The sequence below is a fragment of the Limanda limanda genome, chromosome 14 (assembly GCF_963576545.1).
Source record: "Limanda limanda chromosome 14, fLimLim1.1, whole genome shotgun sequence".
In the NCBI taxonomy this organism is placed as follows: Eukaryota; Metazoa; Chordata; class Actinopteri; order Pleuronectiformes; family Pleuronectidae; genus Limanda; species Limanda limanda.
Window position 1 is genome coordinate 1,663,635 of NC_083649.1, and position 15,319 is coordinate 1,678,953.

The 15,319-nt window shown below is 47.8% G+C and overlaps 1 protein-coding gene across 1 annotated transcript; it reads left to right on the forward strand.

Annotated features, from left to right (window-relative positions):
* The first annotated feature begins 89 nt into the window (after positions 1-89).
* Positions 90-14,724, forward strand: uimc1 (ubiquitin interaction motif containing 1). Its single transcript, XM_061086288.1, has 22 exons — positions 90-111; positions 1,847-1,974; positions 5,338-5,422; positions 5,513-5,631; positions 5,797-5,883; positions 6,079-6,241; positions 6,331-7,127; positions 7,275-7,341; positions 7,419-7,516; positions 7,649-7,767; positions 8,802-8,928; positions 9,250-9,354; positions 9,584-9,639; positions 10,411-10,574; positions 10,819-10,883; positions 10,982-11,093; positions 11,186-11,452; positions 12,528-12,609; positions 12,764-12,866; positions 13,080-13,128; positions 13,458-13,491; positions 13,613-14,724. The coding sequence occupies exons 2-22, from the start codon at positions 1,867-1,869 to the stop codon at positions 13,794-13,796; spliced, it is 2,991 nt and encodes a 996-aa protein (XP_060942271.1). The 5' UTR covers positions 90-111; positions 1,847-1,866; the 3' UTR covers positions 13,797-14,724.
* Positions 14,725-15,319: the final 595 nt, after the last annotated feature.

A 15,319-nucleotide genomic window follows, 5' to 3' on the forward strand; every position in this document is an offset into this window, starting at 1 on the left:
CCGGACACATGAGAGGAGGAAGAGGAGGACACTCTGCATCATCATCATCATCATCATCATCATCTTCATCATCAGGTAAACACTCTTCATCATCATCATCTTCATCATCAGGTAAACACTCTTCATCCCCTGTTGAACCCTGGAGGAATCCTCTGTGGACTCCACTGTGATGATAAGATCAGAAACAGAGCAGGTGTCACCTCAGGGTTCAGATCCAGCTGTCAATCATCTGAACGTGTGTGACTGACACGAGACCTGAACACCTTCAGGTGAGGGTTCTTCACCACGTTCAGGTGAGGGTTCTTCACCACGTTCAGGTGAGGGTTCTTCACCACGTTCAGGTGAGGGATCATCACCACGTTCAGGTGAGGGTTCATCACCACGTTCAGGTGAGGGTTCTTCACCACGTTCAGGTGAGGGTTCTTCACCACGTTCAGGTGAGGGTTCTTCACTACGTTCAGGTGAGGGTTCATCACCACGTTCAGGTGAGGGTTCTTCACCACATTCAGGTGTGGGTTCTTCACCACGTTCAGGTGAGGGATCTTCACCACGTTCAGGTGAGGGTTCTTCACCACGTTCAGGTGAGGGTTCATCACCACGTTCAGGTGAGGGTTCTTCACCACGTTCAGGTGAGGGTTCTTCACCACGTTCAGGTGAGGGTTCATCACCACGTTCAGGTGAGGGATCTTCACCACGTTCAGGTGAGGGTTCTTCACCACGTTCAGGTGAGGGTTCTTCACCACGTTCAGGTGAGGGATCTTCACCACGTTCAGGTGAGGGTTTGTCACCACGTTCAGGTGAGGGATCTTCACCACGTTCAGGTGAGGGATCTTCACCACGTTCAGGTGAGGGTTCTTCACCACGTTCAGGTGAGGGTTCTTCACCACGTTCAGGTGAGGGTTCTTCACCACGTTCAGGTGAGGGATCATCACCACGTTCAGGTGAGGGTTCATCACCACGTTCAGGTGAGGGTTCTTCACCACGTTCAGGTGAGGGTTCTTCACCACGTTCAGGTGAGGGTTCTTCACTACGTTCAGGTGAGGGTTCATCACCACGTTCAGGTGAGGGATCTTCACCACGTTCAGGTGAGGGTTCTTCACTACGTTCAGGTGTGGGTTCTTCACCACGTTCAGGTGAGGGATCTTCACCACGTTCAGGTGAGGGTTCTTCACCACGTTCAGGTGAGGGTTCATCACCACGTTCAGGTGAGGGTTCTTCACCACGTTCAGGTGAGGGTTCTTCACCACGTTCAGGTGAGGGTTCATCACCACATTCAGGTGAGGGTTCTTCACTACGTTCAGGTGAGGGTTTGTCACCACGTTCAGGTGAGGGATCTTCACCACGTTCAGGTGAGGGTTCTTCACCACGTTCAGGTGTGGGTTCTTCACCACGTTCAGGTGAGGGATCTTCACCACGTTCAGGTGAGGGTTCTTCACCACGTTCAGGTGAGGGTTCTTCACCACGTTCAGGTGAGGGTTCTTCACCACGTTCAGGTGAGGGATCTTCACCACGTTCAGGTGAGGGTTCTTCACCACGTTCAGGTGAGGGATCATCACCACGTTCAGGTGAGGGATCATCACCACGTTCAGGTGAGGGTTCTTCACCACGTTCAGGTGAGGGTTCTTCACCACGTTCAGGTGAGGGTTCTTCACCACGTTCAGGTGTGGGTTCTTCACCACGTTCAGGTGGAGGTTCTTCACTACGTTCAGGTGAGGGATCTTCACCACGTTCAGGTGAGGGTTCTTCACCACGTTCAGGTGAGGGATCTTCACCACGTTCAGGTGAGGGATCTTCACCACGTTCAGGTGAGGGATCTTCACAGTCTCCATGTGTCTTTGTGTTGAAGTCTCTCAGGAGCAGAACAGAATGTCTGTGAGGAAACACATCGTCCAGGAGATGACCAACGTTCCCACAGAGATCATCAGCGACGACGACACACAGGAGCTGGAGGCTGAGGACCACCGGGATGGGAAGGTAGAGAACTGAGAAGAACCTGAGACCATTACAGACCTGAGAAGAGAACTGAGTAGAGAACTGAGACCATTAGAGAACTGAGACCATTAGAGAACTGAGACCATTAGAGAACTGAGAAGAGAACTGAGACTAGTAGAGAACTGAGTAGAGAACTTAGACCATTAGAGAACTGAGAAGAGAACTGAGACCATTAGAGAACTGAGAAGAGAACTGAGACCATTAGAGAACTGAGACCATTAGAGAACTGAGAAGAGAACTGAGACCAGTAGAGAACTGAGAAGAATATGAGATTATTAGATAACTGAGACCATTAGAGAACTGAGAAGAGAACTGAGACCATTAGAGAACTGAGTAGAGAACTGAGACCATTAGAGAACTGAGTAGAGAACTGAGACCATTAGAGAACTGAGCGGAGAACTGAGACCATTAGAGAACTGAGTAGAGAACTGAGACCAGTAGAGAACTGAGACCGTTAGAGAACTGAGACCAGTAGAGAACTGAGAAGAATCTGAGATTATTAGAAAACTGAGACCATTAGAGAACTGAGTAGAGAACTGAGACCATTAGAGAACTGAGTAGAGAACTGAGACCAGTAGAGAACTGAGACCATTAGAGAACTGAGTGGAGAACTGAGACCATTAGAGAACTGAGTAGAGAACTGAGACCAGTAGAGAACTGAGACCGTTAGAGAACTGAGACCAGTAGAGAACTGAGACCATTAGAGAACTGAGACCAGTAGAGAGCTGAGTAGAGAACTGAGACCATTAGAGAACTGAGTAGAGAACTGAGACCATTAGAGAACTGAGTGGAGAACTGAGACCATTAGAGAACTGAGACCAGTAGAGAACTGAGACCATTAGAGAACTGAGTAGAGAACTGAGACCATTAGAGAACTGAGACCATTAGAGAACTGAGTAGAGAACTGAGACCGTTAGAGAACTGAGACCATTAGAGAACTGAGTAGAGAACTGAGACCATTAGAGAACTGAGTGGAGAACTGAGACCATTAGAGAACTGAGACCATTAGAGAACTGAGTAGAGAACTGAGACCATTAGAGAACTGAGTGGAGAACTGAGACCATTAGAGAACTGAGACCATTAAAGAACTGAGTAGAGAACTGAGACCATTAGAGAACTGAGTGGAGAACTGAGACCATTAGAGAACTGAGATTATTAGAGAACTGAGACCATTAGAGAACTGAGACCAGTAGAGAACTGAGTAGAGAACTGAGACCATTAGAGAACTGAGTGGAGAACTGAGACCATTAGAGAACTGAGATTATTAGAGAACTGAGACCATTAGAGAACTGAGACCAGTAGAGAACTGAGAAGAGAACTGAGACCAGTAGAGAACTGAGACCATTAGAGAACTGAGACCAGTAGAGAACTGAGACCAGAAGAGAACTGAGACCATTAGAGAACTGAGACCATTAGAGAACTGAGAAGAGAACTGAGACCATTAGAGAACTGAGACCATTAGAGAACTGAGAAGAGAACTGAGACCATTAGAGAACTGAGTAGAGAACTGAGACCATTAGAGAACTGAGTAGAGAACTGAGACCATTAGAGAACTGAGTAGAGAACTGAGACCATTAGAGAACTGAGTGGAGAACTGAGACCATTAGAGAACTGAGTAGAGAACTGAGACCAGTAGAGAACTGAGACCATTAGAGAACTGAGAAGAATCTGAGATTATTAGAAAACTGAGACCATTAGAGAACTGAGTAGAGAACTGAGACCATTAGAGAACTGAGTAGAGAACTGAGACCAGTAGAGAACTGAAACCATTAGAGAACTGAGTGGAGAACTGAGACCATTAGAGAACTGAGTAGAGAACTGAGACCAGTAGAGAACTGAGACCGTTAGAGAACTGAGACCAGTAGAGAACTGAGACCGTTAGAGAACTGAGACCAGTAGAGAGCTGAGTAGAGAACTGAGACCATTAGAGAACTGAGTGGAGAACTGAGACCATTAGAGAACTGAGTAGAGAACTGAGACCAGTAGAGAACTGAGTAGAGAACTGAGACCATTAGAGAACTGAGACCATTAGAGAACTAAGTAGAGAACTGAGACCGTTAGAGAACTGAGACCAGTAGAGAACTGAGACCATTAGAAAACTGAGTAGAGAACTGAGACCATTAGAGAACTGAGTGGAGAACTGAGACCATTAGAGAACTGAGACCATTAGAGAACTGAGTAGAGAACTGAGACCATTAGAGAACTGAGTGGAGAACTGAGACCATTAGAGAACTGAGTAGAGAACTGAGACCATTAGAGAACTGAGTGGAGAACTGAGACCATTAGAGAACTGAGTAGAGAACTGAGACCATTAGAGAACTGAGATTATTAGAGAACTGAGACCATTAGAGAACTGAGACCATTAGAGAACTGAGACCAGTAGAGAACTGAGAAGAGAACTGAGACCAGTAGAGAACTGAGTGGAGAACTGAGACCATTAGAGAACTGAGATTATTAGAGAACTGAGACCAGTAGAGAACTGAGACCAGTAGAGAACTGAGAAGAGAACTGAGACCATTAGAGAACTGAGACCAGTAGAGAACTGAGACCAGTAGAGAACTGAGAAGAGAACTGAGACCATTAGAGAACTGAGTGGAGAACTGAGACCATTAGAGAACTGAGTAGAGAACTGAGACCATTAGAGAACTGAGTGGAGAACTGAGACCATTAGAGAACTGAGACCATTAGAGAACTGAGTAGAGAACTGAGACCATTAGAGAACTGAGATTATTAGAGAACTGAGACCATTAGAGAACTGAGACCATTAGAGAACTGAGACCAGTAGAGAACTGAGAAGAGAACTGAGACCAGTAGAGAACTGAGTGGAGAACTGAGACCATTAGAGAACTGAGTAGAGAACTGAGACCATTAGAGAACTGAGATTATTAGAGAACTGAGACCATTAGAGAACTGAGACCATTAGAGAACTGAGACCAGTAGAGAACTGAGAAGAGAACTGAGACCAGTAGAGAACTGAGTGGAGAACTGAGACCATTAGAGAACTGAGATTATTAGAGAACTGAGACCAGTAGAGAACTGAGACCAGTAGAGAACTGAGAAGAGAACTGAGACCATTAGAGAACTGAGACCAGTAGAGAACTGAGACCAGTAGAGAACTAAGAAGAGAACTGAGACCAGTAGAGAACTGAGACCAGTAGAGAACTGAGACCAGTTGAGACCAGTAGAGAACTGAGACCAGTAGAGAACTGAGACTATTCTCTCCCGTCCCTGGAGACAAACACAGGCTCATTACTAAATGTTTTCACTCTGGAGTCTCCAGGTCAGTCTGGTCTTACAGGCGATGAAGAACCAACTCTGACCTTCAGCTGGTTCTTGTTCTTCCAGGACGAGTTCTCCTCCTCGCTGCCTTCTTCGTCATCAGCTCGAAACACTCGCAGGAGAGAGCGTGAAAACCAAAGCCAACCCAAAGGTCAGGACCACAGCGAGTGTCGGAATGAATTCTAAATCATTACTCCGGGTTTCAGGTTGTATCCAGTGAAACGTGTTAACTCTTTTCCAGAGATGACCGAGGAGGAGATGATGGACCTGGCTCTGCGTCTGAGCGAACAGGAAGCCAGCCACACGGCGCTCCAGCTGCAGCGGGAGGAGGAGGCCATGATGAAGGCCATCCAAGAGAGCGTGAGACCCAGTCTGAGCGAGTTCATCCTGAGATGACTCAGCAAGTTCATGTTATCCAAGTTTGAGTTTGACATGAAATCTGAATCTGGTTCTGCTTCTCTGATCCTTCGTATTGATTCTGTTTGTTTGTCAGGAATGAAAAAGTGTTTTTATTTTCACTCACAGAAACAGAACCGGCTTCATGGATCCAGGTTTATTAACCGACATGGACCCGGTTCCAAAAGGCCGCTGCCTTCAGAACCAGCATTAAATGTAAAGACACCAGATTTACAGTTTAACTAACAGATGATTTTACCATTGATTCATTTCTCGTCCATTTTCTCAATCAATACAAAAATCCAGGTTCAAATTAAATCGTTGATATCAGAGTCGGTTTCAAAAACCATTTTGAGTTATTTCCTGTTCCGACCTTTTCCGTGGTGTCATGTCCTTGCTCTGCTCTGGTAGATGGTCGTCCAGTCTCAGCCGGGCTCGCCATCCCAGAGTCAGAGCCCCCCCGCCCACGCCTTGCTCCGACGCAGACCCCCGTGCTCCAATGGGACGAGGCCGCCGCCCATCGACCAGGAAGTCTCCAGGGACGTGTGTACGCCGGAGATCGACCTGACCCAGGGTGAGGCACCGGAGAACCGACAGTCCCAACCTTCTGATTCATAATCAAACTGTGAAGAACTTCAACAGCTTCCTGTGCTTCATTCCCAGAAACAAAAAGAGCGGGAGAAGAAATAAAGAACAGGAATAAAAAGCGGAAAAGGAAAGAAGGAGTTCCTCTGGAGACGTCCGGCGTTTCCCAGACGACGGAGTCTCAGGCGTCGCCCGGCGGCTCCGAGCCTCTGGACTCACTGTCTCTGCTCCACAAGTCGCCCGTCTTCCTGTCAGCTGACGTCCGGGCGCTGGTCCACGTGCCGCGGCTCAGCCAGGACCTGCTGGAGACCTGCAGGAGCTCAGGGTTCGTCTTGTGCTCTCAGGACACGAGTGCCTCCCCTCAGACGTCAGCTCAACCCAAGAGCCCCACGTTTCCCAGAAGCCCCGGGAACCTGGCGTCCTGTCCGAGGAGTCCCGCCTCTCTGCAGGAGGAAGACGAGGAAGAAACGCAGCGGACGCAGAGTCCCGAGTTCTTAACAAGTCCCGTGTTCGGCAGGAACTCTCCACCTGAGACGAGTCCCAGAGCCTGCAGGCCTCTCCTCCGGGTCTGTGAGACCTCCTCCTCTGAGGAGAGTGTGACCTCCTCTGTGAGGACCACTCCCGCTCGCCATCAGAGCCCCGCCTTCCCAAGAAGCCACGCCCCTCCCCCGGAGAGATCACCGATCTGCGGCAGCCCCGTCTTCTCAGCTGAGCCGGGTCACGGCCCTTCTCCCAGTCCGGTGTTCGGCAGGAACCACAGACGAGAGGTCGGTGATGACGAGCCGAAGACGTCTGTGGTTCCTTCAGAGGTCGAAAGGTCAAACAGTGAAGTGAGTCGAGCCGTCGGCGAGGAGTCTTCTCAGAGGCCGACGCAGGTGAGAGACTTTCACGTGTTTCCAGTTCAGAATCTTCCAGGTGAAGACTTGCTTCATGATGTTTCTGTCATATGGATCTGTGTTGAACATCCAGACTCTCGCTCACTTCCTGCTTGTTTCTCTCTTCTTCTCTGTCTCTGATCCCAGCGCTGCAGCTCTGAGCCTCATCAGGAGGACGCCCGGTGGACCAGGACCCCCGTGGCGTCTCTGTCAGGTAGAGTGGAACCTCACACGCTCTCCATGGTGAGGATGTGTTGTGTGAACCTGTCTGATGCTGTCTCCTGCTTCCAGAAGGTTCACAGGAGACGCCTGCAGACCTGAACCCAGCAGAGACGGAGCTGACCAGCGACATGACGCTGCTCTGGTCTGACAAGGACGAGGACGTCACGGTACCGAGTCTCTCTCTCTCTCTCTCTCCGTCCCGACCAATCAGAGCAGTCCTCCCTCCCCTCACTATGGGTTTATGGTTTCTAAAGCTTTTAAAGTAAACACATTCTTTCTTATGGTTCCGTGTGTTGCAGCCGACAGGTTCTCCGAGCCCGGTCTTCCCAGAGGAGAGAGGCGCTGGTCGGGCAGAGGTTCGGGTTTCCTCCCTGAACCACGACTCAGCAGATTCTCCAGGAGCAGAGCGGAGAAACAGGTAGAGCAAACACAGAGGGTCGGAGGTCAGAGAGGGTCGGAGGTCATGGATCCGACGGATTCTCTGATCCCATTGATTATCAGACTCATTCAAATATAATTTGACTCTTACGGATGTCGTGCTTTAGCTTTTCGTTTTTATTTAAGTCACACAAGTTACTCTGAAGGCCGGCGCTCGCTTCTGCAACGACGTCTGCGACTTTTCACGCAGTTGTGACGCAGGACTCGTTGTCATTCATGGTTTTCCAAGCGTTGCGCGTGTTGCCATGCAATTCCCCGCCAGAACACTAGGCGGAGTAATGTTTTTGTTCGAAGTCGGCTCTTCTTCCTGTGTGGCACGAAGAAGAGCGGTTTATTTACATCGCCACGGCGACTCCGCAGAGCCTTTTTCTGGCGGACAAACCCTCCGGTCAGTGACGGGTTCTACTAGTGGTCATAGTGTCGGATCTCTTCTGCCAAGTGCTCTTCTGTTTGGTCCATATTCGTTCTTCTAAATCTTCCGTGGTTTCTGCCGGTATTATCGGGCATGAACCGGAAATGCGACTTCGGAAATTATGTAGTTAGCAGACCAATCTCAGCCTTGTGGCTACGTGACGCTTGCGGAGCTTTGCCGTCTAGTTAGAAAAATTGAGCGACGCACGTAAGCACGTAAGAAGGGAGACGTAAGTACTTAAGGGGCCCGGGGGGGCTCTTACGCTTCCGGGCCCATGAAAACGCAGAAGCATGCTCCGGCCTTTAGGGTCTCACAGCAGGTGAGGTCATCAGTGCTGCAGGACGTCTGACCCCAGAATGTTCTGATCGAATCTTTCTCTGTTTCTGTGCAACGTCAACAAAGCAGAGTTTATTTCTTTATATATTCAGACATTCATACGTCTTTGCTTCTTTATATAAAGTGGTACATTCCATCCACACACTGATAGGGATCGAACCTCGACCCGTTCGACCTCCTGAGTCGTTTCATGCTCGTTAACGCTGAACACCGCGGCCTCCTGTCAGCAACGCTCGGACTAATCGACAGGTTCCATGTTCCTGCAGCTCCGCAGAGCGACAGCCAGGCGGCAGCGGGGGGGCGGGTGCTCCGCCTGCAGTGGGCCCGACGGTCCAGTACCACTGGGGGGTGCCGTTCTGCCCCCGGGGCCTGGACCCGGACCGCTACACACAGGTGAGCAGCGTCACTCACACTCAAGCTACAGTCAATCAACAGAAAGTTATCAATTATCAAATCGTTTCCAATTAAGCCAAAATGTCAAGTGCTTGTTAAATGTGAGGATTTATTCTTCTCATTGTTTCACGTCTTTAACTGAGTTTTTGAAAACGTTGAAATATTGATCATCAGTATTAGTTCGATGATAATTTCTCTGTGTTTTGAATCATGACAGAAATTAAGGATTTTCACAGACGAGAGACTGAAGTGAGGATATGAACTCTTGACTTCATGTGTGTAGATGTTCAGATCCTCACAGAGATCTCCTCTCTCTCTCAGGTGATCCTGGCTCAGATGGACGTTTACAACACCAGTCTGAAACGGGCTCAGAGGCGTCTGCTGAGGAAGGCGCCGTGGGGGGGCGCCATCCTGCCGCAGCCGGAGGTACCAGCGGGATTTTAAATGACAATTCTGTTCATCTTAAGGTTTAACACTTTAATCACTGTTATTACTTTCAGATGTTTTCATTCTCTAATGTTTATATAAAACCCTGACTGAGGGAATCACTGTCCTCAGACTGTCCATCGCTGCTGCTCCTCCTTTCAGCCTCTGTCTCACACTCCTGTTTCTTTATGTTTGAAATCAAATCACTGAACTGATCTTTCATTCGCAGAAATCTCCTTCACCGGAGTCGTTTGCAGATTCTCCTCCACGTGTTGTTCTGAGAAGGTAAAACTCCTCCAGTGGTTCAATAAGAAACTGATCACAGTGTAGAATGTATTTATTCACATGATGTAAAAAAGCTTCTTTCAAACGCAAACAATGTGATGAAGACGTATCATCATCATCATCATCAGGGTCACGCTGCAGATTCCAGTTGTTTTCAGACCTGAACTAAAGTCTGTAAGAGCTCCTGATGTGTTCCTCACATGTTCCTCACATGTTCCTCACATGTTCCTCACATGTTCCTCACATGTTCTACAGGGTCTGTGTGTGAGAACAAATGTGTGAGTCAGTGTCTCTGGATGTTCTGGATCTTCTCCTGCAGCTTAGTGGTAAAATGTGTGTAACATGTCAGAGTCCATGTGAGGAACCAGCAGGACAATGTGTGGAAGCTTCCCAGAGAGCGAGTGGACGTGTGGACGAGGTTTCTAACACGTGACGTGAAAACTGAAGAACACAAAGATCTCAGGATGAAGAAGAGGAGCCGGACACGTAGAAGACGAAGACGTCCACTTGGAAACACGAGGAGATTCCAGATCTTCTGGTGATGAGGCCGACGCCGTGTGGGAGGAGCTGGAAACAACAACACTGATCTGTCCACAGCACAGTTTATACGTCATGTCCCGCCTCCTGCTGCTCTACAGGCTCCGCCCCTCGCCTGGCTATTCACAAAAACAGCTTCAGAGAAACTAAACGCTTCTCTACCTGCAGTAACGTCTGTTCTCCACTTGGTGTCAGTAGTAGATGTTAACATGACGACTTTGCTCACTTCTCCAGACGAGGTCTCAGGTTGAAGAAGACAAACGAGAGTGAAGAGTCTCCTCCAGCTGAGGAAGAGGAGGAGGGAGGGGAGCAGAGGGATGAAGAGGAGGCAGAGAAGCAGAAGAGTGAGGGAGGAGAAGAAGAGAGGATGGATACTGACGACTGTGACGTTTGTCCAGGTACTGAAACATCTCACTTTCATAAACTCAGGATTTGAAAGTTGTTCCTCAGTCGTTTGACAACAGACACATTCTGACGCTGTTTCAGAAATCAACTGATGATTAGATTTTGGTGGTTGAAGGTCAAAGGTCACTGTGACCTCACCAAACCCTTTAACTCCTGAAGTCCAAACGTCCATCGGCTGGAAAACGTTACGACTCTCGACACTGATGTGACGACTGTTAAATGTTTTTCTTTTAACAGAAACTCAACTGAGTAACAACGATGACGAGGAAACACAAGATCTGACGACTGACGCTGGAGCCGAGGTGAGTTCACGCCAGGAGACGTCCAGTCAGAGCAGATCAATCTACAATAAAGATCTCAACCTTCTCTTCTCCTTTAATCTGCTTCTCTTTCCCTGCAGCTCCGACCTGAAGGTCCTGAGCTCCCTGAGGTCCAGATGATTCCTGGAGAAGATCCTCCAGCCGCGGTCGAGCCGACGCCGCGGGAGCACAAGGACGAGATGGAGGTGGACGGTGAGTTTATCAACCTTTTATTTTCATTGATATTCGATTAATATTACTAATATATCATTTTAATATAATAATATTTGTGTTTTCACCAGCAGTCTGTGGATCAAAGGAGGGAAACATCCCTGTCGCCGGCGCTGGACGTCCACCTCAGAGAGAGGAGGAGGACCTGGAGGACGGCGTGGATCCAGATGTGGAGGAGACGAAGGTCCAGCGGCTGGTGGAGCCCGGCGCCCCCCCTCCCCGACCCGAGGCCAGCGTGGCCTGTCCCATGTGTCAGGGATCCTTCCCCGTGACGAGGATCGAGCGGCACGCGGCGTTCTGCGACGGAGACGTGTCGGTGCTGGACGAGCGAGAACCCGGAGGTGAGAGAATCCCTTCATCATCACAGGAGTCAGATCTGTCTTCAATAACGTCTCTTATCAAACTGAACTAGTTGCTTCATTCCTGTCATTGGTCAGTCGCTTCTCTCTTTACCCTCTGACCTCCTCACTTTGTTTACAAGTTTTTATTAAACTTTTCTTAGACCTGGTACATGGAAAATTAAACATGTTTCTTTACACAGGAACAAGTAGTAAATGGTTGAGAATTGACTCTAATAACAGACTTCGCACATATTTGTCTCAAAAATAGGCAGCTATTACAAAACAAAGTGAGTACATAATGATATCCACTCATACCTTCATTGCATACCTGCACCCCCCACCATACATGATATAGCATTCATCGTATAGACATGTTGCTGAGGTTTACAGTATTACAGGATCCCACTTTAGATTTCCTAAAAAGTCCAGAATCAAATAAATCCACTCGTTTGAAGATTCTTTGTAGATTTTGTTTTTTTAATAATTGTTTCTAAGATGTCTTTTTATTTAATAGATACAAATGTTATCAATAAAAAATATAATTAAAACAATTGAACAGAAAACGATACAACACGTGAGTTATTTTGTTTTTATCAACCAATAAAAACTTGAATCATTTTTTCCTGTGATCCACAGATAAAAGTCACTTGAGAGTTTTGTCATGAGTTTATTTTAAAAGTCCACTTCCTCTGCTGCTGATGATTGACACTTTATTCATTTAATGATATTTGACTTATAATAAAGTGAAGTTCAGCCCAGTGACGTCAGAGGGCTCTCCTCTAGACCCGATCCCGGATCCGCTCCCGGATCTTCAGGGGCGGAGACAGACTCAGCTGATCCGCTTCTCCCTCCTCCTGATCAGTGAAATCTAAATCTGAAATACAGTATTACAGGATCCCACTTGGGAGAAACACAGCAAAACAATAAAACCAGAGTCCTAGTGGGGATCATTATTCACCTTTATGTAATTCCAAAACCTGTCCCAAGGGGTCGCTTTACGTCTTTTCATGTGAGGAAACGAGTTCTTGTTGTCGTGGTTACGTTGTGTTGATGGTTTTGCGTCTCTCCACTTCAGTGTCGTCGAAGCCTCGGAGGAAGCGTCGGCGAGCTGAGGTCCCTGAAGCCGAGGAGACGAGCGACTCCGCCAGCAGCAGCAGGTAAACACCACCTCTGGACCTGGACCTGGACCTGGACCTGGACCTGGACCTGGACCTGGACCTGGACCTGGACCTGGACCTGGACCTGCTCCCTGTGGATCTGTGTCCAACTCTCCATCTGTAATTCAGTTTGTTTCTGTCTCGTTTTCTGCAGGAACCAAGAGAAGTGCTTCCTCTGTCAGAAGAAGTTTTCTCTGAGAGAATACACCCGACACACCGAGCTGTGCCTGCAGCGCCGGACCCAGAAGTCTGAGAGCGTGAGTCACGTGATCACTGAGGGAGGAGCCAGACCACTGGTGACCCACGTTCATGTTGTTCATCAGAATCCTGCGACAATGAAGTCGTTACTTATTTACACGTACACTTCATGCAGAGTGGAATCCGACAGTGTGTTTTTATTTTCCTGATCAGCTCAGTATATGTTGAACTGTTCAATAAACTTTCTCTCTGTTATGTTTCTGATTCTCCAGAGAGGAAATCTGCTCTCAGCTCTGGAACAAACAGAAAGCCGAGGATCAGGTGAGTCTTCAAAGTTCCTCCAGCTTCAGTTCAAGTCCTCTGTTGCTTCAGGCCACGCCCACATTACAACGCTCAAGTTTAAAGCAAGTTTATAAAATAGTTTTTAATTAAATCTATTCTGCATCATTTCTTCTGTAAAATAAATTCATATCATCAAACATTGATGACGAATCTGCGTAAGACTCATATCAGGTCACATCCTGATCTTAGATTTCCTGGTTCACAGGTAAAACTTCAGATCATGATCGACTTCCAGAAATGTTGTTGCCTGAGACCAGAATAAATCTTATTGACGGACGGACGTGTTGTTGTTGTTGTTTTGTTTTCAGAAGCCGGGCCGTCGGGAACCAGAGTCCAGCCGGCGTAAGAAAACCCAGAGACGTGATCTGTTAATAAAGATATTAAAGTATTATTAAACAGTAAGGAAACAGCAGCTGAATCAAACAGGAAGTTGAGTTTTACATGTTTGTTCCTTCACGTTCAGAGAGGTCATCGACCTGCGGGACGAAGACGACGATGAAGAGGAGGAGGAGGAGGACGGCGTGCGGGCGCTGAGGGTCAGCAGCTCGCCCATCAGGTCCTTCACTCCCATCTCAGAGGCCACGGGCTGCCTCATCGACTTCAGGAGGCAGCAGCGAGCCAAGAAGCCCAGTCACCGGAGGAGATGAGGACGAGCTCCAGAGGACGGACGTCTCCGGGACACACGTCTCCGGGACAGACGTCTCCTGGACGGACGTCTCCAGGACAGAACACATCAGGAACCAGAGCCTTAAATAGAACCTGCAGGTTCCTCAGGACGTGAAGTTGGAACGAAGACGAGAGACTTTTCCTCCTGATGGATTTTCAAGCAGCTGAACGTCCCAATCTGCAAAATCTCATTTCTGTGCCACTCTGTGTTTTTTGTGTGTCTGTTTTGCGTTGAGGATGTTTGTGTTAACCTCCGTGCGTCCAACAACAGAAGCATCAACACACCACTCTGATCGGAAAGGTCTCCACCACGTCGGAGCAGATCTACATGAATTTGATTTACAGATTTTCATCTTATCAAACAGCGTGAACCAGTTTCTAAAAACCATCCTCAAGAAACGTTTTACTTTGTTTTCTTTTGTCATTTCCTGTCTGTGACCTTGAAACCTGTATCTGCACTTTACACTGACTTTGGCAGTTAGTGACTCAGCAGAAGTGAAGTCACTGAACCCACCTGTTGGCTCACCGGAGACACGAGGTCTGAGGACAGATCCTCGTGTCCCCGGTGGAACCTCGATGTCACATCGAACCGTCGGCCTGAGGTTTCCTGTGAGTCTCTGTCACAACGTTCGGTTTCATCAGCAGCGTCAAAGACAAAGAAACGAGGAACAAGCATCGATCTGAACCTTCACCTCAGGACTCACCAGGGGACGGACCAGGACGGGTGTCTCAGCGAGACGTCCAACTCACTCAGTCAATCACACTTTCTGATAATTAAGATTCAGATTTACTGGATGTTGTCCTGTCAGTTGTTCAATGGAATTCATCACGTGATCAAAAGTCCAGAATCAAATAAATCCACTCGTTTGAAGATTCTTTGTAGATTTTGTCTTTTTAATAATTGTTTCTAAAATGTCATTTTTTTATTTAATAGATACAAATGTTATCAATAAAAAATATGATTAAAACAATTGAACAGAAAACGATACAACGCGTGAGTTATTTTGTTTTTATCAACCAATAAAAACTTGAATCATTTTTTTCGTGATCCACAGAAAAGTCACTTGAGAGTTTTGTCATGAGTTTATTTTGAAAGTCCACTTCCTCTTCTGCTGATGATTGACACTTTATTCATTTAATGATATTTGACTTAGAATAAAGTGAAGTTCAGCCCAGTGACGTCAGAGGGCTCTCCTCTAGACCTGATCCCGGATCCGCTCCCGGATCTTCAGGGGCGGAGACAGACTCAGCTGATCCGCTTCTCCCTCCTCCTCCCCCCGGGCAGCAGCATCCCCTCCGCCCGGTGTCCTCCAGGTAGACCACCTGTCAATCACCTGAACATCACCTGTCAATCACCTGAACATCACATGTCAATCACCTGAACATCACATGTCAATCACCTGTCAATCACCTGTCAATCATCTGAACATCACCTGTCAATCACCTGAGTCTAAACCCGCGGCAGAGAAGTGAAGCGCGTCCACGTGTTCGACAGTGACGCGCA

Coding starts and splice junctions, on each gene's coding strand:
- uimc1 (XM_061086288.1), top strand. CDS start 1,867: ATGTCTGTGAGGAAACACATCGTCCAGGAGATGACCAACGTTCCCACA. Junction 11,453..12,527: donor GGACGAGCGAGAACCCGGAG/GTGAGAGAATCC, acceptor TCTCCACTTCAG/TGTCGTCGAAGCCTCGGAGG. Junction 13,492..13,612: donor GGAACCAGAGTCCAGCCGGC/GTAAGAAAACCC, acceptor CTTCACGTTCAG/AGAGGTCATCGACCTGCGGG.